Genomic DNA, 26,454 nt, shown 5'->3' with positions numbered 1-26,454 from the left:
GCAGGCGGCGCGGGCAGGTGGCGCGCACGGCCCGGCTGGCGCGCGGGGGCCGCGTGGGGCGGCGGCGGCCTGGCCCCCAGAGCCAATCTCGCGCGGCGGCCGTCTTCTTTTCCTCCGCCGCCGCCGCCGCCGCCACATCCCAGGACCCAGCGGGCCGCGGCGCGGAGGCCTCGTGGCAAGGCTGGGCGTACCTCCCGCGCTCTCGGGACGTGGGGACCCGAGCGCTTCGCCCACAGGCCCGGCAAGGCCTGAGCCGCGCTGCGCCCCCAGGGCCGGGGGAGGAGCCTGGGGACCCGGACTGGCGCCGCTCCAGCAGGGTGAGCTCGGGGACGCGCAGGCGGGTGGATTTCAGCGCCCGGGCCCATGTCCCCGCCGCGGGGCGCGCAGAAACACCGGAGAACCTGGGGTTTTGTCCTGGCGAGCCACATCCCGGTGTGTTTTGGCGATTTGAAGACCTCCCTAGTTCGCGGGAGTAGCGGGAGGAGCCTTCCTCGCGTTAATTATGCAATAAGAAGGCGTCCTTGTGCTGGATGCTGTGAGACGCGGAAATACTGATACTTGGGCGAGCCTACAATTTACTTCTTTCACCCTTGGCTGAGAATTTGCGTTTGTAATTGGCGATGGAGAGAGGAACAAAGGGTTCCGCTCGGGTCCAAGGAGCATGCAGAGGAGGACAGGGCAGAAGGAGCATGTAGAAGAGGGCAGGGAAGAAGGAGCATGTGCAGCCCCGGTGCCAGGGGAAGCAGGGGTGGGAATGCACGTTCGCTGCCGAGGGGCTCGGGGATGCCCTAGCCTCTGATCTTCACTTGTTAGGAGGCCTGGTGAAGTTGGAGGTTGAGGCATGCAGTTCTGTTCTTCTGGCTGGGAAGGTGAACCAGGTTTTCCAAAAACTCATTTTTGCTTTCCACGTCTGGGGCAGGAAAGGGCTAGGCAGTGAATGAAAAGCATTGCAGCCAGGTTCTGGTTAGCTCAGCGGCAGGACTGTCATAAAGGTGTTTTGTTTTTTATTTATTTATTCATTCATTCATTCATTCATTCATGTTGTCTGAAAACGAGAGTCTGGGGCTTTGGGCCATGGAGTTGGGTTATTGCATTGCTCAGTTTAAAGTGCCAGAGAGAGAAATGTCTCAGGTGCTGTTAAAATTAGGCAGCTCAGTTTAGCTCTGGCTCCCTGATCACCAACCATCTCCTCCTTCACTCTTTTCAGTGACTGGGTTCAAAAGAAAAGACACAGAGAGAAGTGGTCTTTCCCCTTCCCTCCCCATTATAATTAGAATTTAGTCCTTCTTGCTCAGAATTGGAATTCTGAATTCTGAATTCAGAATTGTTCAATTCTGAATTCTGAATTCTGAATTGTACTTGACCCTGAAGAATACAATCTCAAAGAAATACCTGAGCGGAAAATGCTTTCCTTTGCTGGAATGAAAATCGGAGTGCTTGGGAAACTGAGAAAATAAAGGAAATAATTTGTAAATATCACAGGCAACTTGCAGTTATAGTCAGATCATTTTTCAATGTTTGAGTTTATCCAATAAAAATGTGAGAGAGAGCCAGGAATAGAAACGGGAGAGAGGTGATTGCAGGACCTTAGAGATTGCAGAAACCCAGGAGTTCATTTTCTTTTCATACATGTCTGGAAAACCTGGATGTGAGGACCATCAAATGCCGTATATGATGTTTCTGACAATGACAGACCACATATGCAACAGTGGTCCAATAAGACTATGCTACCTTATTTTTACTCTTAACTTGTCGAATTTTAGATACACAGTTACTATTGTATTACAGATGCTTACAGTATTCAGTACAGTAACAGCAGTATAGGTTAGTGTCGCAGGAGCAATAGACTATTCCATATAGCCTAGGTGTGTAGTCGGCTGTACTATCTAGGTTTGTATGAGGACACTGATGTTTGCAGAAGAACATCACCTAACGACACATTTCTCAGAAAGTATCCATGTTGTTAAGTGATGACTGACTGTATATAAAGCTTAATCTTTCTATCGACATAATGGGAAATTGCTTTGAATTTTAGCATTGAGTTCTCAAAAGGAAGCAGAGATAGACTGTGCTGCATGTGTCCCAGTCAGCTTGGGCTGTCCTGTATGTTAAATGAGTTGTATGTTTATTTTGCTAGCTCTCCTAAATCCATGATCTCTTTAATTCCATGAATTTGGCTTGTTTCCAGTTATTTATGATATGACATTTGGCTAGAATTTCCCAGGTGCTAAAGGTGTAAGGAATACAAAATCCAGAGAACATTTTGCATTGGAAGAATTGATCATTTTATATAGGAATCTTTTACCTATTTCAAACATGTGAAACAGGCATAATTGGATTTGATTGTTTTTGCTACAAAAAAAATGATTCATTTTCACACTAAGTTACATGGAGGAGTCTTTTAAATAGCTAGTGATTTCGGTACATTTAGAATATTCATTCACCAAGAAATCCAAGTATAACCTGTCTCTGTATAAGAGACGCATTCTACCAAATATATTTGAATCATCAACATGATTAACTATTTCTCAAGTATAAACCAAGTTGTGTTAAGTAAGTTGATCTTGTAATTTTTTTTTTTAATTTTTCTGTCCAGTGACGAGGACCCAAGAACCTCAATTCAGGGGAAACAGCAAGGAAATGTGAGCCCCAGGCCACAGAAGGTACGTGACGGAGAACGTGAGCTCACCAGTTACTTGAGCGTGCCATTCAGTATTGTTACTGCCTTTTTTCTTGCCTGTGCAGATTTTAAATTGTTGATTAGGACTATGTAAATGTGTGCTTAGAAACGTTTCCTTAAATATGATAATAGGTGCGTGTTCTGAGGCTGGGATTACATGAGTTAGTACCTGCTGAGACCTGTGCGTGGCACACAGTGAGCCCCATACCAGGTGTTTGCTGTATATTATTATTATTGCATATGAAAATCTGTCTTAAGTGCTGTATATTTCTCACTGGACAGTTAGGAATATGTGTTCATTCCCCTAAGGATGGTTAATCATTCAGTCATTCCAAGGCAGTAAATCATAAGTATGACAACAGAGAAAACAAAGGAAATTTCTGAATGCAGATTGAGAGAAGCCTTTATGATGAATTTGAAAATCTCAGTGGCATGCAGTAGAACTTTATAGTATAAATTCTTATTCCACACTCTGCATTATGAAGTTGTAATTTAGTGATTCAATTGGTAGGGTCATGCGTTGCAGTTCAGAACATGCTCAGGGTGATGGTGAAATGTCCCTGTTGCTGCAGCCCTGGTCTGTCTAATTCTCATTTCTTCTGTGGTTCTCCTGAGAGGTTACTGGTTCCTTGTACATTGCCAGGTTGTTTTCTGTGTGAAGGTTCTAGAGTCTGGGTGTGTTTTAAAAGTTGAGCCCTGGGCACATGATCCCCGATGTGTGTATGAGGTGATGGTGTCAGTAAAGGGCCATTGACAGGCCTCCTCATCTGACCCACTCCTGTCCCCGCTTGCCCCCTCTGCATTGGGAACACTGACCTTCTTGCCGCTTTTGGAATTCTGGGACCTAGATGTCAGTCTTTGCCCAGAGGTCTGCATGGCTTGCTCCCACACTCTGTCCTACCTTTTCTCAACATCCTGCCCATGCCCTTGTTGGTTAGCCACTGCAGCTGTCACCTGGCTTGATCCTATACATTGATTACTTGATTTGTTTATGGCCCATGATTACCTGTTAAAAAGCAGCACTGTGAGAGCAGGGAATGTGTGATGCTGTCTCCCCAGGGCCCAGAACAGCCCCCGCTCAGAGGAGGACTTTGGTAAATATTGCTGAATGAAAGAACATCTGGAAAAAGGCTGGTTAAACAGTGAAGTGGGATTATTTACAATGAGACTTTTCAGAACCTTTAATAAGCGAATATGTGTATTAGAAGTGGGGCCTGGCAGGTGGGAGGCAAACTTGTCAGTAGAGTAAGAAAGGCGCTGTGCTTCTGGATGACAACTCAGGCTTGGGGAGAAGCTGCTGGCAGGAATGGTATTGGCAGCTGAGCAAAATGAATTTACAAGTTTCCTTTTCAAAATGCAGGGGAGGAAGGATTTGCATCAAGAGATGGTAATAGTAGCATTTCCATTGTTAGTAATTACAAACATGTAAAATGTGTGCTGTTTTTCTTTTATTTTAGAAGTGGGGAAGGGGGAAGATTAGGACCTCTTGTAGATTCTTCCTTCCCTGACCCTGCTTTCCCCATCAGGCCTTAAGTTCTTCAGCTGCCAATTTGGCCTTGTGGGTTGAACTGAGGAACCAAACCCTCTGGGTTAGTTTCAGATTCTGACACCTTGACTCGTGAAAATCCCATTGAATGACTAGAAGTAGGAAAGCTCTGAAGATGGATGTGCAGATTCCAGGGGTTGGGGAGGTTCTGTTCAGGGCCTGTGCCATGACTGGAGGGTGTGCGGGGGTGGGGGATTGGGGGGGGGCTCAGGTTCACGCCCACCATTAGCTCAACAGGCACTTTGGGAGTTGTCTTGGCTCCTTGAACAAAGGGGAATTAATTACAGAAAATATCAGGCTTTTTTTTTTTTTTTTTTTTAAGTGATAGTTCTGGGGTGTGTGTGGGTGGGCGGGGTGGGGGGGGGGTCTCTCCATGTTGGCCAGGCTGGTCTTGAACTCCTGACCTCAGGTGATCGGCCACCTCAGCCTCCCAAAGTGCTGGGATTACAGGCATGAGCCACTGTGCCCGGCCTACTAACGTCAGGCTTTTTAAAGGCCATTTGTCACCTGGCTATAGGGAGAGCAGCAGCCCCTGGCAGAGCCCTGAGGAAGTACTCTTCATGTCAGGCCCCAGTCCCCTTGTAGACAGAAATAGTGAGCCTTGGTGATGCCATCCTCAGACAGAAGGCAAACCCCATGCGAACTTCTGTATTCAAGGAAACAGTGCAGAGAATGGGGCAGACTTAGAAGAGCTGGGGCAAAGTGAACTTGGAATGGCTCTCTTTAAAAAAAAAGGGAGGGGGGACAGAGTTTTGTGTTGTTTTCCAAAGTCAGACAAAGCCTAATTTTACAGAGTCCAGTTACCCGTAGATGGGAGAGCTGGAAAGGAGAGGAAGCTGAAGGCAGTGATGAAAGGTCCTAGATTCTAATTAAACCTCTTAACTGTGTATTTGGAACGCTTGTAATTCAGAGCATCAATAGACTCTCGTTGACTAGATGCTTTTTTGCTGCCAATTTTCCTTCTTAAGATGGAAGGAGGTGGTGGGAGAATGGCATTTTTGCCAGAATGCCTAGAGTCTGCATTTTAACAAGATCCCTAGGGGAATTCACGTGGGTATTAAAATGTAAAAGGGCTGAGGTCCTGGACCAGCAGTTCTCAGTCCCAGCTGCTCATTAGAGTCACGAACAGAGCTTTTAAAAAATGGCTAGGTACCACCTCCAGATATTTGTGTTATCTTGGCTGGGGTGTTCTTGGGGCCAGGGTGTCACTGTGTTTCTTCAGAGTTTCTCAGGTGTCCGGCCAGGGCTGTGATTCACCGCTCCAGACATAAAGCCAGACACCATCAGGTAGATGTCTAGATTCAGAACCCCATGTAATTGCGAAGCAAATGACACCACACTTAGCTAGGCACACCGCTCAAAACATATCACACCAGATAATGTGCATCCTTCTAGCTCATCTGCTGGCTTCTAGAGCCAGAGCCAGAGATGATGGGGTATGGAGCACCTAGCTGAGGTTGCTTGTGCCCGATTAGAATTCTCCCTCCTCCGTGAATGAAAATGACCTTGAGACCAGGCAGTTGTTGAGTGGACATTTGCTTTTTGCACCTTTGACTCTGCTGCGGAAGAAATTGTTTCAAAATTTAAATCAGGTCATGACATCACCACCCCTCTTTTCATGTAAAACTCTCTTCAGGAGCTCCCATTGCTTGCAAGACCATAATTGCTCTGGAAGGCCCCATATTGTCTGGCCTGCATCTGCCTCTGCCTGTGCCCTGGAACTCCAGCCACATGAGCCTGCCTCTAGTTACTCTGGGGCTATTCCCTTGGCCTGGAACCCCGCCCTTCACCTTAGGTAGCTGCTGGCCTGGGCTGCTCTGCCCAAGATACATCCCCTTGTATTTTCTCCCCACAGCACCACGTGCCTCTCACATCATCAAGAACCTCTCCTCAGATAGATTCTTTCCTTCGTGTGGGCCTGTTAGACAACAAGCTCCATAAGGACAAGAACTGTGTATGTGTTTGGTTAGGGATTCAGGGTCATATCATTGGCAGCTGTTTTACTGGATGAATGAATACACTGGATATGGATAATGAATAATGAGCTCAAAGTCATTATTTTTAGGTTATTTTGTCCTTAAATGTTTCCACACATACACACTATTCACATGTGAGCACTGTATTTGTAAACTGTAGAGATATTGGACCTGAGGGAAGGGGGTATTTCGAGAGAGGACCGGGCTGTAGTCTTACTGGTTCTGATTGGCTCATGTAGGGTGTGACTTGCAGAACAAGGGCCAGTTTTCTAAATTTTTAACTAGGCTGGGCGCGGTGGCTCACACCTGTAATCCCAGCACTTTGGGAGGCCAAGGCAGGTGGATCACTTGACGTCAGGAGTTCGAGACCAGTCTGGACAACATGGTGAAACCCCATCTCTACTAAAAATACAAAACTTGGCCGGGCGCGGTGGCTCAAGCCTGTAATCCCAGCACTTTGGGAGGCCGAGGCAGGTGGATCACGAGGTCGAGAGATCGAGACCAACCTGGTCAACATGGTGAAACCCCGTCTCTACTAAAAATACAAAAAATTAGCTGGGCATGGTGGCGCGTGCCTATAATCCCAGCTACTCAGGAGGCTGAGGCAGGAGAATTGCCTGAACCCAGGAGGCGGAGGTTGTGGTGAGCCGAGATCGCGCCATTGCACTCCAGCCTGGGTAACAAGAGCGAAACTCCGTCTCAAAAAAAAAAAAAATACAAAACTTAGCTGGGCATGGGGGCACATGTCTGTAATCCCACCCACTTGAGAGTTAGAGGCGGGAGAATTGCTTGAACCCAGGGTGTGGAGGTTGTAGTGAGCCAAGATCTCACCACTGTACTCCATCCAGCCTGGGCGACAGAGAGAGACCCTGCCTCAAAAAAAAAAAATACTTATTGAAAATATTTTAAATATGAATTGTATAAAGTACAAAAAGACCTCCTCCATCCTCTCATGATTTTATGTATTGCATATATGTGTGTTTGTATGTGTGTGTAATCATATGTATTTTACACATACGTGATTTTTTGTAACAAATGGGATGATATATTCCATCCTGCAGCTTGTCTTTTTTGTTTGCTGGTATATCTTGACACTTTGGATATGGCTCTATGTAATTGGCCTGCCTTTCAGCAGAGTTTTATTGAAAATGAAAATGTATTTTGGGCTTTAACATGATTTCCTAATTCCCGAGTCAATGTATTTTAAATAGTAAGTGTATCCGAATGTATATACATGCTGTGGTTTATATCATTTTGTTTACAAGCAGTACTGAAGTCCTTGTAGCATTTGGTTGTTTTCTAGTCTCAGTTAATGGATATTAAATATGGAACTGCTTGTGGAGATTAGAGAAATATTCTGAGGTTGAAAGGGGGCTTCATACCTGAAAAAGCCTGGGGACCCTCGGAGAGGGTTGGGCGGCCTGCCTCCTGAAGTAACTCCTATAAGGGAAGTTAGCCGTTGCTGGAATGAGAGTGTGTCTTGTTTTTTTCTCTCTTCTTGGGACAGACCACACTGAGAAGGGTGTAGATTAAGCTGGAAAATCACAGAGAATGCCAAGGGTTTGGTCAGTTTATGATTACTAGGGGTCTGCATCAGGCCAGGCAGGTACTGGTTTTTTGTCTGCATTGTCTCGTTTCATCCTGGTGTGCACCCTGGGAGGAGGAGGGCCTTCTGTTAGAGATGGGACATTGAGGTTTAGAGAGGTTAAGTGACTTGCAGAGTCACAGAGCTAATGGGTGTGAGCAGGGATTTGAACCAAGTCTGGGACTCTTTGTGCCGCTCTGACAAGTAGTGGCAGAAGCCAGGAGGCAGGACAGCTGGCTTTCAAGGAATTTGGCATGTCCCCTGCTGGGTGGTGTTGCTGATAAAATACAGTACGCTCCTACTGAGAACCAGCTAGGTCAGGAGACCCTCACCCAGGGGGGGCCACTGAAGGTATTTGAGAGGCAGACACCCAGATAGTACAACAGAGTGGATCTATCCAGGGGACCAGCACCCTGAGAGTCTGCAGGGCTGACAGCTCTCCAGAAGGAAGGCCCCCAGCAGACGTTCATCCATGTATTTATTTGCTCTTAGATAAGTGATTCTCATCAATACACAGGTGGTCTATATTTACACATAACTTAAGGTTCTACCAAGTAGGCAGCTGTTACCCGCCTACCACTGATTACAAACTAAAAGATATCCTCCACAAAGGAGCCATGAGGGCAGGGAAAACTTAATGTTTCTCAACACACTCAGTTAAATCTGAAGTTCAGAAAACAACACATAGGTTTTGTTTTGTTTTGCTTTTTTAGTATAAGTATATCCCATGCAATATTTAGGACATACTTTATACTAAAAATTAACTGAAACTAAACCTAACTGGGTATCCTGTATTTTTATTTGTCCAACCCGACTTGGGGAACCTAGGAAGGACACTAGGCCTAATATGTGGGCACAAAATACTGCTTTTGAAGAGGAGTATAAGTATGTCTCATATAATATTTGGGTTATACTAAAAAAGTTACATATTGTTTATCTTAAATTTAGTCTTAACTTGGGGGATGTTTTGTATTTTTATTTGTCTAATCAGACAACCCTATTGGTGACCCCAGGAAACACACTAAGCCTTTTACATGGGCACCTGAGGGTGGCTCGGGAGCCATTTGGAAAAGACCCAGGTGGCTTGGCAGGTGCTGAGCTCCCCACTGCAGGCTATATTCAGGTGTGGCTGGGTAACCACGTGGTGGGTGTGTCATGGAGGGTATTTGCATTCCAGATGCCTGGTTCCAGTGAGTTTCTAGGATGTAAATGTTGAGACAAGGAGGAGAGTGATTTACCTGGGTCTTCATGGAGCTCTGATCTACACAGGGTTAGGAAATTATTTGCCGTCATCACTGTGTTGAGGGGACCACTTCTCCTTGCCGCGAAGAAGTGATGGATGGCCTCTGTCAGCTGGTGGGAACCAGCTCAGCCCAGGGTCTTGTCTGTTTGTGGAGAGCTTTGGCTTGAAGAAGCACTGTGTTAAAGATGAAATGAAACACACTTCCTTGTGTCACCTGCCAAGAACTGACAGTGACTTCCTGGTTCTTCTTGTGCTCCCTACAGGAGAGTATGGCTTCTGTGCCAGGCTGAGGAGTGACATGCCCGGTGTTGCTCCCAGGCTGTGATAGCATGAAAACACCCCACTCAGTGTTCTGCCCAGGCCCTTGCTGGTGAGTGGGCAGAGGTGAGAAGCATGAGTGTTCATTCCTTTGCTTTTTTAGAGCTTCTCTAGGTGTGGCTACATCTTGTCAGCCAGTCTGAATTTTAAACACAGCCAGCTCCTAATTGCCCCAGCATGGCTTCTGCCTGCTATGAATGACCCTCAGCTAAGGCCTAGACCTTGGCCGGCCTCTTCCTGCCACCTGCTTCCAGGCCGTTGTGGGAGCTCACTGAGACCTTAGCCTGGCCCCAACAGGAGTCAGGGGCTAAATGTGTTCTGAGAACACAACAGAGGTGGTCTTCTCTCATTATCACGTCTCTCCATTAAGGTGTTCTAAATGTGATTTTATTATTAAATCGATCATTTAATATCATTAATTAAATATGAAACGTTAAGTTAAATGCCAGTGTTGTAGCAGTGGGAAAAACTGGAAATATTTGTGCCGATTCTTACTGACTGAACTCATCTGCTGTCTTCATTCTTCTCTGTTGAGTTGATGTGTTTGTAAGCAACGGGGGCATCTCGCTTGTGTTTTCCAGGAAGAGTCAGTGAATGGCTGCAGTGTGACAACATGCACCACCAGTGGCTTCTGTTGGCCGCATGCTTTTGGGTGATTTTCATGTTCATGGTGGCTAGCAAGTTCATCACGTTGACCTTTAAAGACCCAGATGGTAGGTATGCTTCGTGGTGGAACGAATTTTGGCTAATTCAGACCTTGCTGCAACACTTTTCCTAGGTACATGCACAGGTGACTTCTGTCACCGAGTCAGAGGACGTTCATGCCAGCAGGGACCTTGGAGGTCATGGCCTCCATTCATTCATGTTACAGAGGTGTGAGGGGAGGTGGGGTGGGAGGGCTGAAGGGTCTTTTCAAGCATCTCCTCTGGAGGAAGGAAGTTGCTCTTTGTGGCTGAGGCCTGGGTAGTGCCTGAGGAGCACGGAGCAGGGCCTCCTCCCAGGAGCACAGCGGCCTTATGCCTTGCAGCAGGGTGCCTCTCAGGCTCACAGTTTGGGATTTCTCTCTGCCTCCTGTCATCATGAGAGATACAGCCTTGACTGCTCGGCATGCCCATGTGGTGGCCACATGTTTGAAGGTCACCCTCCGTGCAGTGGAGGGGGTCATTCAAATGTATGTCTTCAGGTTGTCTTAGAGGGTTTCTTAGCTCCTCTTTACTGAACGTAGGCATTCAGATGAGGACGGGAAAGAGCGCCAAATTGGGTCTCAGAACACTGATTCTACTTTGTGCTCTTGTCATTTGCTTATCTGCACCACAATGATTCTTCCACCCAGTGGACACCCTGCCTGCTCTAGCACTGCCCATGATTGCCCTGAGCATGGTGAGATGCTTCGTGGTTTGTGGAGTGCTGGGTATGTGCAAGGAGGTGTGTGATGTGCCCTCCAGCCCCGAGGCCACTTTATTCAGTGGCCAGGCATGAGGAGGCCAGACACATGGAGTCATTGAAGTCCTCATATCCAGCGGTGGATTGGCCCAGCCCTTCAGGCTGATGGGGAGATACTGGGGAACACGGTGGGCACAGCATCTTTACTCTGCACTATGCTTTGTGTGTCCTCCTGCCGATGGTAGCCTTGGGAAGGGGCAGTTAGAGATGCCTCTGTGCCAGCAGTTCTTCTGGAGGCTTCACTGACCTGTGCTGTCTGTGTGACTGGGGAACAGGCCCCTGCTCCACCCCACAGAGCTCCCAGGAATGCTCCTGGCTGTGTCAAGGACTGCCCAGTGCCCTATACCTCCTGCCCCATCCTCTCTCTGGCTCACCCTGTCTGGAGAGGGACAGCAAGGTTAGGAGGGAGGTCTGCAGGGAAAAGAGGGACACCCTGAAATTCATCCACCTGGTGGTTCTCCCTGTGACTGTTGTTGGACCCTGATTGGCTGTCATCACATGTCCCATCTCATCCTCTAGGAGCCCTTGAGAGAAACCTGTGAGGTCTGCTCAGCCTCAGGAATGGTATTACACCTGCAAGTATCTGGGCAGGTGTCAGAAAGCGTGACAGCTCACACCCGGGTCTCAAGGTTCGGTCAGCAGAGAAAGGGTCGATTCTTGAAGGGTTGTTGGAATGTGAGACAGTGATCTCAGTTTGACAGTTTGGACATTTCCGTGGCAGCTTCAGCACAGTGACATGCCACTGAGAGTTCCCTCCTAAAGCCCTAGAGCTGTGGTTCTCATCCCCGCAGCACTTCAGAATCACCTGTGGGACTTTGCAGACCCGCTGCTGCTTGAGACTCAGTGGAGGAGAATCCCTGGGCATGGGGACCAGTTGAGAAGCACAGGTGTAGATCCTAGCCGGAGAACTGAAGAGAAACAGCTGCTGAGTAAGAAATAGGTGTTACTTGGCATTCTCCTAAATGTCACCTCCCAGTACAGAAGGCACTCAAAAGGCAGGGCATGAGATTAAATTGTTTATGGTTTATTTTTCTTAAAAAAGGAGTATATGTAATACATTTTAGCAGACTTCCATCAATAATAGTTAAATAAAATTTGTGCCTTTGTGTTTTACTATTATCTAGCACATTGGTCTCTAAAGAACACCTTGTTTCCCAGCAGCATCTGATAAACGAGGTCTCATTCTCCTTTGATATATCAAGTTCCGTGCTGAATGTTTTCAGTGGAGACACTGATCTGGAACCTAAGCAGAGGTGGGCCTGGTTAGAAAAAAAAGCAAAGCGTAGGCATGGAACAGGGTTTTGTGAAGAGGAGAAAAGGAATAGTGGGGAGCGTTAGAAGGTAAAATCTATGAAGAAAGATGAAGGGCTTTTGGATTTTACACCGGGAGAGGAGCTCTGCAGCCGACCTTAATACTGCCTGCCAGATCCTTCCCTCTGGCTGCCTTAAGGCAAGTGAAAGGGGGTGCTTCCCCTGCCCTGTGAGAGCTGGTGTGGTGTGTGGGTTCTGGGTCACTGAGATGGGATCGCTGCCCCTGACCCCAGGGCAGGGGTGCTGCTGGTGAGGATGCTGTTGACCACAGAGTATGCAGTGAACTCAGCAAGAATCCTCTGTCATGGGCCCTCTGCAGTTGAGGTGGCCACCATAGCACTACCCAGCCTGCTTCAGTCACGTGGGATATTATCTAATTGTCCCAAAGTACCTGGTTAGGATCCTGAAGGTGGATGTCCGCCAGCTGAGTTCTCGATGCAGGACGCAAGCTGACACGCAGGCATCTTGCCAGTGCACGAGGGAGCCGGGCTCAAGCCTCAAGAGCAGTAACACTCAGAGCCCGCCCCTGCAGAGAGGCCTCGGGCTGGAGTGGTGTGGGCGTCTCTCCTGGAGCCTGTCTCTCCAGCGCTGTGCTTTAGAGAGTGTGTCCCAGAGCCTGAATCTTGGGCAGCACAGGAAACCCAAAGGGGTTTGTAAGCTCATGGCTATAAAAGATTTCTCCCATGTTGGAGTTTATTTCACACACATTCACGGTGTTTTTGATTATGAACTGGAAGCCCATTGTGAAGTGTCACAGGGAGGAAATACCAGACGCAATAGTGTCCTCAGTGGGGAGTTCTATTTTCTGGGAATGGCTTGGAGAAGGCTTGGCCTCAGCGCTCCTGGACTGCTCTTTTCAGCCCTGTCCTCTGGGAAATGCGGCTGGCCTCAGAACTTTCCTGGTCTCTTCTGCCACAGGAGCCCCTAGGAAGAGCATGGTTGTCTTGAGTTGCTGCTTAAAGTAACTTACTTTTTTTTGGTGTTATGGTTTCTGTTCAGCTCAGCAGTGGAGACTGATATTTTTAGCAATGATTTATCCTCAGTTAACAAATTTCAGTGTCGTATTGAACTACGATCAGGTGTTGTAACTAGACTTTCTCATAGGAAAATCAGTCCCCCTCAGCCATAGGAATGTGATGGAATCATATGTTGAGACTCAAAATGACACCTTGTGGACCTGGTTTGTGTTTGTAGGCACTGATTTTTCCTGTCTCCTGGCTGACTTCCTCATCCCATCTGCTTTCCATGGCAGCGCATCAACTCGGTTCTGAGCCACTTGAGGGCAGAGCCTGTGATATAAAGGTCTCTGCAGCCTTGACCATCTTTGCATGTGTTTATCTGCCGTCTGTGGATCCGCTCCAGTGAAATATCTGGGTGTGTCTTACCTGTTTTCTGGTTGGATTGGTTGGTTTTTTAATTGTTGAGTTTTGAGGGTGTTCTTTACAAATTTTAGATACGAGTCCTTGGTCAGATAAGTAATTCATAAATAGTTTTTCCCTGCCTAGAGCTTGTCTTTTCCTCCTCTTCAAATGGGCTTTCAAAGTGCAGATTTTCTCCTTGGTTGTTTTTTAAAAAGATTTGTGGTTTTATGTCACATTCAGGTCTGTGATCCACTCTGAGTTCCTTGTTGAATAAGGTGTGAGGTTTGGATCAAGGTTCGTTCCGTGTATGGATGTCCAGGTGCTCCAGCACCTTTTGTTGGACAGACCGCCCTCCTCCGTTGAATGGCTTTTGTGGCTTTGTCAAGAGGCATTCAGGTGTCTTTGAGAGCTTCTATTTCTGGGGCCTCTGTCTGTCTCATCCATCAGTGTGCCTTTTCCTTTTAAAGAAGACATTTAACCTCTCTGTCTTCCAGTGTACAGTGCCAAACAGGAGTTTCTGTTCCTGACAACCATGCCAGAAGTGGGGAAATTGCCAGAAGAGAAGCACATTCCCGAGGAACTGAAGGTGGGCACAGCCAGGTCCTTGTCCCCTCAGACATGGCGCCCGTCACGGAGAGCTGGCCTTCCCCTCCGAGCTCTTTGTGGCCGGTTCCACTTGTCATCACATCTGCGTTACAGCCATTCCCTGTGTTACTTCTCCATGTTTAGTTCACCTTGTTAATTTCCATTTGGGGAAGGCACAGGTCACATCTATTTTTGTGCTCCTCAGCTCTGTGCATCAGGGCTGCTCTGTCACTGTTGGTTGTGCCTCGTTCCTGACCAGCTGAACATGAGCCTCACCTGGGGAGCCGAGGGTATTGGGCAGGGTCAGGAGGAAACTGGGAGTGGGAGAAGACATCTCAGTCCTGGGGTTTTAGAGTGAAAGGGGGCCCTGGACAGCAGAGCAACTAATTCAGCCTCCAAACTGTATGGATGAGAGAACTGAGCCTAGGAAAAAGGCAGATCCTCCGTGGTCCCATGGGGTTCCTGGCAGAGCTCAAGGCTGCTGACTTCCACCTGGCCCTCACCTCCCTTGGCATTCTGTCTCCGTGGCTTTCTCTGCAGACTTCTTGCGTGAAGTTAGTAATCATTCCCCAGTTGGGATGAGGGGTGCACTCTGGAAGGCGTGTCACTTCCTAACCCCCATTCTGGATCTGGAGGGTTGAAGTTGCAGTTGTGCCAGAAGGAATGAAATGGGTACAGCAAGCCCTAAAAATATTTATAAGCCCAGAATCAAGCTGTAGAGATGGGGACAGCTCCTATCCATGGTTCACAGTGTAAGGACGATAAATTAGAACTTAGTAAGCATAGAAAGCATACTCCAGTCAGAGTAGAATGCTGCTGGAGGTTACCTCTCATAGGACATTGATGGAATGGAGGTCAAGTCTGCAGAACTCTGAGACAGCCTAGATGTTGCTTTTAGGTTGAGGCATCCCAGGGTAAGAAAAGAATTTGGATGGACTACAGAAACGAGACCAAAAAACTATGGAAAATAGGAGAGTGGCTTTAATGGGATGGATTAAATAGGAAGTCAAAGTTAGATGGATAAAAACAAAGGTAGGGTAAGCCTTTGGCAAACTGTCACAACAAGGTTCTCATGAGAATGCCATACCCTGTGAGGAAGAGGGTGGTCATCCTGGTGCTCCCTCTCCCCTCTCTGGGTAGAGGGCACTTCCGGAGAGATTGCCAGCCTGCAGGAGTCATTGCAGATAAAGACTGCACCTGAATATGCTTTACAGTTTGCAGAGTACTTTACTGGGTTTCAATCTCATTGATCTTCCAAGCCACCCTCTGGGTGTGTGTGTGTGTGTGCGTGTGTGTATATTTATTTGAGACAGGGTCTCCCTCTGTCGACAGGTTCGAGTGCAGTGGCACAATTGCGGCTGACCGCAACCTCCTCCGCCTCCCAGTTTCAAGTGATTCTCATGCCTCAGCCTCCCGAGCAGCTGGGATTACAGGTGCATGCCACCATGCCCAGCTAATTTTTGTATTTTTTAGTAGAGATGGGGTTTCACCATGTTGGCCAACATGGTCTCAATCCCCAGCTTAGGTGTATTTTTATTCTCAGTTTGCATTTGGGAAATATAAGGCTCAAGGAACTGTGCCCACTGGATCGGTATCCCCTGGATAGCAAGTAGTGGGCCTGAGCTTTGAACTCAGTGCCCTCTGTGCCCTTCTCTTTCCCACCTGGCCCATTCATATTCATGACTCAGATGCGAGGTGAGAGCAGTGGGGGATGTCAGAGGGGATGTCAGCACTCCTTGAGGCCATGTGTCCTTAGGTGACACTAAAACTCAGCATGTGTTTTCTCACAAGAAAAGTGATTTATCAACATGATCAGGTTCTGTAGCTCACCTTTAAAAGTTTATTTTGTGCATGGGGTAGCCGAATGTTTGGATGGAAAATAGAAAATAATATCTATCTTTCAATTGGTTTTGTATATTTGCAAAGGGAAAAAAGAAAATGCTAGTTCATAGACACAATTGAACAAGAAACCTTTTTTTTTTTTGGCTGGGCATGGTGGCTCATGCCTGTAATCCCAGCACTTTGGTAGGCTAAGGCATTAAAATTGATTGAGCCCAGGAGTTCGAGACCAGCCTGGGCAATATACTGAGACTTCATCTCTACAAAACATACAAAAATTAGCTGGTTATAGTGGTGTGTGCTTATAATCCCAGCTACTTGGGAGGCTGAGATGGGAGAATCACTTGAGCCTAGGAGTTGGAGGTTATAGTGAGCCATGATTGTGCCACTGCACTCCAGCCTGGGTGGCAGAATGAGGCCTCATCTCTTAGAAGAATTTTTTTCTTCGTCTTTAATACTTTGCTCAAAAGCAGTATCTAAAAGTGCAGTTTTCTCTGCATTTTCTAAAGGAAATTTGCTGGGAGGTGCTCTCCCCGACCTGCTGCTCTTGAGTGCCATCCATGGTCTGGGTTCGGTTTGAAACAGAGGGAGGAGAAGACGGACGCTTTTGGGATAAGTGAGCAAGAGGTGGGATGGATGAGGAAATGTGGTTAAATGAGACCCGTTCTTGTAAGAACAAGGAGAGTGCCTGGCACGGCTCCTGGTTTTCCGTGGTGGTGGGTGGAGAGCCCGGGCAGCAGGCAGCCACTGATGCCCCATAGGGAGGAACAGAGGCCATTCTGCGAAGGGGCCTCTCTCACTTGCTCAGTGTCTTCATCTCGGAAAGCAGGCAGTCAGGAACCCGAGGACATTCTTCCCGCCACCAGGGAATCCCAGGAAATTCACTTAAACACATGAGGGAGAAAGCATCCTAGCCAGAGGTCCTGAGTGTAAGCGAGTTTGTTTACAGTAGATCCACGAAGAAAGAGCTGGGTGGGGGCGGGGGGGGGACCTTTGGCATCCTGATAGTTCCAGGGTCCTGGTTCTAGTCTGTTCTAGAAGGCTTACATCCTTCCCATTTTGTAACTGACGCAGTCCCCTGGGACGACAGTTTTTAAACTACCCTATAAATGGATTTCCTGGCAAGCTTAGTGCTTTTTAAAAGATTTAACAAGGACATTTGGGTCCATTCAATACAATTATTTGGAAGGATCATCTGCTTTCAAATCTTGGGAAGTTCTGTGTGGCTTTAAGAAATAGATATAGCAGCGGAAGCCTTTAATCACAATGCTAAGAAACAGAGCCACAGCTAGAGGGGGGCTAATGGAGTAGGGTTGGGGGAAACAGCCCTGCTATTCTGAAATGCCCTCAGGATGCCCCTGGGGAACAAGTAGGTGTGAGCAGCAAGGGGATTTTAACTCACCGAGGACAAGGAGTCCCTGAACAACTTCTGTGTGTACTGGTTCATCTCCATCTGCCCCCTCCAACCCACATATACACAAGGCTTCTCACGTTACAGGTATTCTCTTAGGTTCTAAAGCAGCCCTGTGAAGAACAGACAAGCATGTAGAATTTGAGCTTTTTCATCTGTTTTTCCCCCTAGCCAGAGGATTCCAAACTTGTTTTGGTTTTTAATTTTTATTTTTTTTCCCAAGACAGAGTCTTGCTCTTTTGCCCAGGCTGGAGTGCAGTGGTACAATCTTGGCTCACTGCAGTCTCCACCTCCCAGGTTCAGGTATTTCTCCTGCCTCAGCCTCCCCAGTAGCTGGGATTACAGGCATGCACCACCACACCCAGCTAATTTTTGTATTTTTAGTAGAGACAGGGTGTCACTGTGTTGACCAGGCTGGTCTCGAACTCCTGACCTCATGATACCCTGACCTTGGCCTCCCAAAGAGCTGGGATTACAGACATGAGCCACTGTGCCTGTCCTTATTTTGTTTTTTAAAGCCAAACTTCTCTCCAAAGATGTCCGAGGAACCAAGCTTGCATTCATTTTTGTTGCCCACCCTGCCAATCAGGCTGGTGTAGAGGCCCAGAGGGAGGCCTCAGGAGGAGGCTGGGGGCAGTGGATGTCAGCTGTAGAAAGGGAAGGAAGAGAAGAAGGGAAGGCCCCAGATGGAAGGGAAGGGATACGCCAGCAGGAGTGGTTCTGCTTGACTTGGTCCTGCCGCCTTTAATGGTCCCTGGGCCTCTTCTGCTCCATGTCACTTGCAGCCAACTGGGAAGGCGCTTCCAGACAGCCGGCTCATTCAGCCCCTGGTCTACATGGAACGCCTGGAGCTCATCAGAAACGTCTGCAGGGATGAGGCCCTGAAGAATCTCTCACACACTCCTGTCTCCAAGTTTGTCCTGGACCGAATATTTGTCTGTGACAAGCACAAGATTCTTTTCTGCCAGACTCCGAAAGTGGGCAACACCCAGTGGAAGAAAGTGCTGATCGTTCTAAACGGTGCGTGTGGGGCTGCTGAATGTCTGCCTGGGAAGGGTCTCGGTGGCCGGCGCCGTGGAGGCTGGAGAGGACGGTAGGGAGGAGACACAGAAGGGCTGGTTTCTCCTGAAAGGACTGGTGGCCCTCCAGACCAGCCTGCTCTTGTTGTTTCCTGTTAGTGTTGTGCCTTCTAAGTTAGTGGGGCTTTTTTAGACACCGATTCTTTTCAAAGGGACACAGCCACAGTCTGGCTCTCCTCACCTGTGACAGCAGGTCCCCACTTCAGGCAGCGTGTCCACCCCTAGGACCCCCCGCTTCTTCTCTTCAAGTTCCCTGTGTCAATGGTTATAGTCACCCGCTCTGTCCCACGTCCGCCGGGGCCCCACCCTCACTGAGCCACCAGGAAACCTCAGTGTCACCCTCTCTGCAGTGAGAAGGGCCCACACCATAGAGCCTGGGAGGGGAGCCCCACCCCGGAGCCCGGGGCCTCTTTACCTGCAGTCCAAGCATTCTGTGCCAGTGGGCAGGAAGAAATTGTACCCCATTTCACACTAAGCGTCTGTGTTCAGAGGATTGAGTCCGCCTGCTTCAGGAAAGCTGAATGTTTGCTAGGGAACAAATTAGATCATCACAAAGTGACCTCATACACTGCAGTTTTGATTACTCACCACTCTTTAGACATGTTTATTTATTTAAATTCCAATTAGTCTGAACCAATCCTGATAATTATGGGTTCTGCCTATGAAATTTAGCTTCAGACAGGACATAGTTACAGTCGACAGCAGTGGGATTCCTGGATCAGGAATTGGATTTTGGGGTACTGTGGGTGGGTGGCCCTGGGGCTCCATGCCCTGCCTGCCACTCCTGATGCTGCCCACAGAGTCGGAGGTCCCTGCTGGCCACTGTTTGGCCTTTACATGGGTTGGCTGGGAGAGACAATAGCGGCACCTCATCTTCTGGTTGTCACATATAATTAATGTGCTTTCCTAGTAATTGGATAGCATATTGGGTTTTCAGAAGCAGAATGAGGCTGCAAATCAAATTGAAAACAAGGAATAGACAAAAGGCTCACAAATCAGCCACCACAATGTGAAGCAGCATTCTTTAAGAAGTAAACACCCACTTATGAAGACCGTATAGAAATGGGAGTGGGCTTGCTGGGTCATGTAATACAGAAGTGGCTTGTCCTTGTGGCTGTTTCAGTCCTCACTAGTACACCTGGACAGGGACAGGTATGGGAGTGTGTCCATATGTGAACCCACAGAGCTGGTTCTGTCGCCGTTCCCTTGAGAGCAGTGCTCCCCGCGCCAAGTTTACAGACATCAATAGCACGTAGAACAGACTTCTGGACTGGGCCTTAAATACTCAGGGGAGGAATGAATAAAACAGACAAGGCTGTGTCCGCTGCTCAGACGGCCCGGGAACATTCTTCCCTGCCAGGACTCCAATCTTAACCCTACAGTATTAACACAAAGATGGATGTTAAGGCTTGCAGAGGCTTGGAGAAAACCTCCTCAGCATCCTGACAGCGTATTTCCATTAGTCTGCATTGAGAAAAGAGTGAAAACACTTGCTCAGCCAACCATCCCTAGGATGGCCCCTGCCCAAGTTCCATTCAGCAGCCTGGACCCAGCGCTGGTCCCTGATGACACACCCTGGCTGCTGGCACGGCCCTGCCTTCTCAACACGGCTTGTCCTCTTTTGACTCTGTCTTAGATGTATCGCAGCTTAGCCAGAATTTTCCAGCATCAAAAGGTCTTTGCTTATTGCCAGCCTGGGATGCTGTAGGGGTACCTGGGAGCCACTGTGGGCTGAGAGGCATGAAGTGCTGTCCATGGGAGGGGGCTGTGAAGCTACTGCAGGCATCTCAGCATCATGTTCCAAAGTCCTGCTTCTCTGGCATTTTTCCCCAGTCTCAGAGTAGAGTGAGTGTTGCTGGTGTTAGGAATTCTGTTTGCATTCAGCGATCTTCGTCTAATGGTAGGTTTAGCCCAGGTAGGTCCACTGCCAGGGGTAGGCACTGCCAGCATTTCTACTCCTGCTCCCTCCCCCTTCCTCGCCAAAATCATCAGTTTCCTCTGGTTGGCTTATGGATTCCCAAAAGCTTTTCTTCTTCACTCTCTCTTCCTGCTGGCAGAAGCAGTTGAAATTCAAAGACCTAAACTTGGATATTGGGGGTGGGCTTGTTGTGCACGCCTGGGAAGCATGGGGGCCAAGGTAAGGACATGCCCTTCTCTAAGGGGTGCACCAGAGCAGCCAGCATGCCTCTCCTTCTGTTTACATCCCAGGAGCCTTTCCTTCCATTGAGGAGATCCCTGAAAACGTGGTGCATGACCACGAGAAGAACGGCCTTCCTCGGCTCTCTTCCTTCAGTGATGCCGAAATTCAGGAGCGGTGAGAACAGCTTCCTCAAAGGGGAGGGGGGAGTTTTTGTAAACCTGAGAAGAAATTTGGGGAAAACCCCAGGCTCAGTTCTGTACTTGCCAGAGTGATCTGAGGACCACACAGGGCTGTTGGTTTGCATCGGTGAGTGGCAGCTGAGCAGCTACAGCCACATTTGGTGGCTAAACTAAACTCCCAGTCACTTCTGAGCATCTCCAGCCTGACGGTCACACAGTCCGTTAACATGAAGGTTAACAGAAATGAGCAGCCAACTTTGTTCTGCTTTCGTAAAGTTTTATAGACGGCTTGCTGAATATGATATTTTCTTCTTAGGAAAGGGATTTGGATTGCAGCGACCTGAGTATTTCGTTCTCCAAGAGGCATTGTGCCCACTGCCATTGGGGCTGCCCATGGAGTGGTAGTGTGGGCTGTACCCAGCATGGGCAGGGCAGAGAGACAGAACCCCTGATCGCAGCAAGGGTGGAGTCCAGGCTAGGCATGGTGGCTCATGCCTGTAATACCAGCACTTTGGGAGGCAGAGGCAGGCGAATCATTTGAGGTCAGGAGTTCAAGACCAGTGTAACCGACATGGTAAAACCCTGTCTCTATTTAAAAAAATACAACAGAATTAGCTGGGCATGGTGGCACACACCTGTAGTCCCAGATACTCGGAAGGCTGAGGCAGGAGAATCACTTAAATCTGGGCGACAGAGGTTGCGGTGAGCCAAGATCTTGCCATTGCATGCTAGCCTGGGCAGAAAAAAAAAAATGGATGGAGTCCTTAGCTAATAAATGAGAAAATTCTCTAGTAGTGGTTCTCAGGTGGCCCGGGAGAGCAAGGCTGAAAAGGAGTAAGGATGAGAAGCAGCAGCTGACGTCAGGTCACCGGCTGGAGTTTGCCTCCTGGCTCTGCAGCCACCTGCCTTGCATGTCACCTGCCTACCCTTATGGCACTTACCATAGATGCTCCTGGTGAAGACCGTCCTGCCGTCACTCTGAGCACTCGTGGGGCTTTTTTGAGACTCAGAGAGTAAAGATGCGCAAAGCACAGAAAGCAGTTTCTGGCCTGTCGTAAGCAGGCCGTGCTCCGTGATGTCACTGTTGTCATCGTCTTCATCATCGTCACTCCTGCCGCGCCCTCCCCAGGACCATGCTCTGCTGCTGCCCGGTGGCAGCCACCCAGACCCGCTCCTGCCCACTGGAGCATGAAGCCTGGTGCTCCATTATCTCTTACCCCTCTTCCCCTGGCAAATTTAAATTGAATTTTTAAAAATATGCCCTTGATGTAACTTTTTTTTCCTGACTCATTCATAGCTCCTGCCCTTATGATTTTCTGCCCAGGAACAAAATTTGTAAACATTCTTGAAGTTTTGAATCATTCAAGTAAAACAGAACGTAGGTTAAATGAGAACTGTGGCCTTGGACAGGTAAGGTTTTCCAAGCCTCCATTTCCTCACTCGCAAAGTGGGCTAATAGGATTCATCCTCAGGATCTTGACGTAGATAAAGTAAGAGACACGTGGAATGCGTTCCCGGCAGGCGCGGCCCATGAGAGCCCATACACAGTGCTGCGCTCCTGTCACTACTCCCTCTCCCGCCACTCCTCTGTGCTGTGACCTCCTGTGGTGGCAAGTTAACCTCTTGTTCATTTTTTTCCTCAGATTGAAAACATACTTCAAGTTTTTTATTGTAAGAGATCCCTTCGAAAGACTGATTTCTGCATTTAAGGATAAATTTGTTCACAATCCCCGGTTTGAGCCTTGGTACAGGCATGAGATTGCACCTGGCATCATCAGAAAATACAGGCGGAACCGAACGGAGACCCGGGGGATCCAGTTTGAAGATTTCGTGCGCTACCTGGGCGATCCGAACCACAGATGGCTAGACCTCCAGTTTGGGGACCACATCATTCACTGGGTGACGTATGTAGAGCTCTGCGCTCCCTGTGAGATAACGTACAGTGTTATTGGACACCACGAGACCCTGGAGGACGATGCTCCATACATCTTAAAAGAAGCCGGCATTGACCACCTGGTGTCGTACCCGACCATTCCTCCAGGCATTACAGTGTATAACAGAACCAAGGTGCAGCACTATTTCCTGGGCATCAGCAAACGAGACATCCGACGCCTATATGCACGTTTCGAAGGGGACTTTAAGCTCTTTGGGTACCAGAAACCAGATTTTTTGTTAAACTAATACGTAAGACCTATGCAGATATCTTTTGTTAGTCCCGGGGCTAACCAGGTGGAGATCTGAGCCCATAAATGACCCTTCCTCCACTACATCCCTCCTTTTAGGATGCCTGGGGTCTCTCTCGTGCCTGTGACTGCCTCAGCATATGACGCAAGACCCCTACTGTTAGGACTTAGTTTGGATGTAAGATGCTCTGAGGACCCTGCCCCCACCCCTGCTATTGTCATTAGGATGTCGCTGCCCTTTGTGCACCTCAGAGGGTAGAAAAGTTTGAGCCCAGCAGGGAGGAAGCATTACACAGGTTTAGGAGCCATTTCCCTCAGGTGTCAAGGAAGGGGATGCCCCCGAAGCTCTCCTGGCCAATCGGGGGTGGCTTCACCCGTCACTGGTGGGTCATAGGAACAGCACCCAGCACTCAGGAGGGACAGAGAAACGGGGACTGCCGAAATCAAGAGGCTCGTGCAGCATCGGATCGGAGGCGTAAAACGACACCTCTGGCCTTCATTTTGGTGCTGCTGTGATTGTGGAGGCAAAGCATTCTTTCTGTGACTGTTTTGTTCTTGTGGACATTCATCGATGGCCAGAGGGTGGCGTGGTGTCCAGGGGTCCATCTTTTCAGAATCCATAACCCGTGTAACGCTCGTCCATGCTTCTGAACCTGTGTCTGCTAGGCGCCCATTTCATTTGGCATAAGAAATACAATTTTAAAAAGTGAGTTGGGGGGAGGCTTTGTCTACCTGAGAAGGGGGATGTCTTTGAGGGCCTTAAAAGGAACATGGCCCAGGAATGGGGGAGCTGGTTAGGCTTGGAGCTCAGGCTACTTTAGATTCGGGCACATCAGTTCTGACTTGCCTTGCCTGGGTGGTCAGCAGTGAGTCTCCAGCTGTCTCCTCCAGGGAGCTCTCCCCTTGGGGCTGAAGACTAGCAGGGCAACTTGCCAGCATCACAGAATTCAGTGTAGTTTACACCTATAGATTCCTTTCATCTCAGCAAAAGGGCACCACCAGAGCCATTCTGATCACGCCACCATCCTGGACCATGTGACTGGAAGGTGGGTGACCAAGTTCACCAGCAATAAAACCCGGGGCCCAGGTAGCCTCCAGCAGTGCCACTTCCTGGCAATGAGGTAGGCCCTGGTGCAGGGAGAGCCACAGCGACCGTTTCAGATGCCGTCCACAGCCAGGGCCACTGAGACCTGGGACAGTTTCCTGCAATGAGTGTCAGCCTGAGCCTACACAGTGCTCCTGAGCCCGGGGTGGAGAAGGGAGCCAGGCTTTGCTTCAAGGCGGCCTCCACCTTCCTTTTCTCAGAATGGTTTCTTGAATGTGTCAGTGTGAAAGTAAAATAAAATTTATGTGCCAAACCTAACATGAGTGGCGGTTCTGGGAAGGGTGCCTGTGGCCATGCCCATCCCAGGCAGGTGCATGCACAGCTGCTCAGGGCAGGTGGACCGCAGGAAGCTCAGCCTTCAGCCACCATGGACGCACAGTGCCGAGGACGTCATCGCTGGGTTATTTTTATGTAACATTTAGCAAAGTCTTGTTAAAATTTCAGACCAGATGAGCTGATTTGAGTACCTCTTTGCTATTTGAAATCTAACTGTGGATATGTATATGAATGGAAGGCATTAGAGCTAGTCCGAATTAAAATAGTGTTTTCTCTCAGAAACGAAAGGTTGGCCACTGAGGTGGTTCTTCCTCCCCTTTGGCGTTTGGGTAATTTTCCTAACATATTTTGCCAAACAAGTGGAGATTGCTACCATAGTATCTCCTGGACATCTCACTGTGTCCAGAGCCCATATGCCCTGAGCACGGCGGCCCACCCCGTTCATTTCTGCACAGCTAGCACCCCCACTCCCCTGTCCCCTGACTTCCTTCCAAGGCTCCAGATATACCTCCGCCTCCTCCTGCCCCCTGAGGCACCACCACTGGAGGGGCTTTGATGCCCCTGGCTGGGCACCCCTTAGGACTGGGCTGGGTGGGGGGCATGGCTCATTCCCAGGCAGTGACACCAGGGTGCGGGCGGCTGGAGCAGGCAGGCCTAGGGGACCTCTGCACTAACAAACAGCCTGGGTTTGAGAGAAACATAAGCAGCGACCCCACCTCCAAGAAGTGGTGTTAGGGCCAGGCCGGCAGTTACTAAATGAGGAAGTTTAATAATACAAGGTTAAGTTAATGGGCTGTGTCTTCCACTGCTTCTCTCCTACTGGGTTTCACTCCTGGCCTGTGTCAGGTTTATCAGTCTTCTGCTGAGAATCACTACAGAGAAACGCCCAGAGCTGAGATGAGATTTGATTTTCACAGTGCCTGACTGGGTGCACAGGAAGGTGTGAGCTCACGGCCTACAGGGGACCCAGATAGCCTCTGCCCTGAGTTCCTAGAAGGAAGAGCCTCTGAACCAGCCAGGGGGAGGGGCATTTGCCCCTTCACCCCCCCCCCCCCCCAAGCTTTCCCACTCGTAAACCCCAGCATGGTTTGTTCAGCTGGAATCTCCAGAAACAGGGAACAGAAAGGGAAAAATCAAGCCAGCAGCTAAATGTGAGGTGAAGTCAGCCTATTGAACTAAACTCAAATTATGCAGCACAGTTTCCCAAGCCCCTGCTGAGACCCTCAGCAGGGTGGTGCGGTTCTAGGTCTGAGCAGAACCGCAGGCTCATGAGAGGCCTGGGAAGTGCAAAGACAAGGCTGTATCTCTCCAGCTTGAGGCAGGAGGCTTCCAGCAGGCGAGGCAGCCACACTGGGGAGCCTTACAGAAGGGTTGGACAGAGAAGAGGATGTCCAGGGGACTGAAGCTACATTCAAGGCATGGCGGGTTGGCTCTGGTTAACATGGGCGACCAGACAGGAAGGCTGGGCAGCATCACAGAGGGTTTCCAGGGGTGTTCTCCACTCTGGGAGGAGGGGCCAGAACAAGGCCATCAACAGCTGTGATGATGGAGGTGATGGGGGGTGTCCCCAAGGCTGAGGGAGGAGCATGCACGAGTACAGACTCACACCCCCACAGCAAGCAGTTGGTGCCTGTCGGGAAAGGTCAGGTAGCTTGATGTGACCAGGAATGGCTGTGCTCTGCAAGATTGGGTGTCATCTGGGTAATAGGGGCTCTGGAGGATTTGTGTTTTCTTTTTATTTTAGAAATTTTAAAATATGTGTCCAAGTGATCACCGAACTGCAAGTGGCTCTCAGCTTCAACAGTTTGCTTTTTTGTTTTGTTTGTTTTGTTTTTGGAGATGGAGTCTCACTCCGTCACCCAGGCTGGAGTGCAGTGGCGCAATCTCGGCTCTCTGCAACCTCTGCCTCCTGGGTTCTAAAGGTCCTCGTGCCTCAGCCTCCCGAGTAGCTGGGACCACACGTGTGCACCACCATGCCCAGCTAAGTTTTGTAGTTTTAGTAGAGATGGGGTTTCACCATGTTGGTTAGGCGGGTCTCGAACTCCTGAGCTGAAGTGATCCACGTACCTCGGCCTCTCAAGGTGCTGGGATTGCAGATGTGAGCCACCATGACTGGCCCAACAGTTTTTATATAACAAGTTCCCTTTTTCATTTCATCTGCCCCTTGCTTCACTCACTTACCGTGACTTGTATG

The 26,454-nt window shown here is 48.9% G+C and overlaps 1 protein-coding gene across 7 annotated transcripts; it reads left to right on the top strand.

Moving 5' to 3' along the window:
- CHST10 (carbohydrate sulfotransferase 10) lies at positions 1–24,510 on the top strand. Of its 7 annotated transcripts, none has more exons than XM_010352069.3 (8): positions 1–317; positions 2,597–2,663; positions 9,294–9,400; positions 9,930–10,061; positions 13,958–14,049; positions 18,084–18,318; positions 20,586–20,691; positions 22,340–24,510. In XM_010352069.3, exons 4-8 carry the CDS (start codon positions 9,962–9,964, stop codon positions 22,875–22,877), a joined length of 1,071 nt encoding a protein of 356 aa, XP_010350371.2. In that variant the 5' UTR covers positions 1–317; positions 2,597–2,663; positions 9,294–9,400; positions 9,930–9,961; the 3' UTR covers positions 22,878–24,510. The 7 variants fall into 7 exon arrangements, with proteins under 7 accessions (XP_010350371.2, XP_010350370.2, XP_074260313.1 ...); XM_010352068.3 differs by having other exon boundaries at positions 9,294–9,414; XM_074404208.1 differs by lacking the exon at positions 1–317 and adding an exon at positions 341–432 and having other exon boundaries at positions 9,294–9,414.
- The last annotated feature ends 1,944 nt before the right edge of the window (positions 24,511–26,454 follow it).

Source organism: Saimiri boliviensis, chromosome 1 (genome assembly GCF_048565385.1).
Source record: "Saimiri boliviensis isolate mSaiBol1 chromosome 1, mSaiBol1.pri, whole genome shotgun sequence".
Taxonomy (NCBI): domain Eukaryota; kingdom Metazoa; phylum Chordata; class Mammalia; order Primates; family Cebidae; genus Saimiri; species Saimiri boliviensis.
Note: the sequence above shows the minus strand (reverse complement) of the source record. Positions and strands in the feature narration are given on the sequence as shown.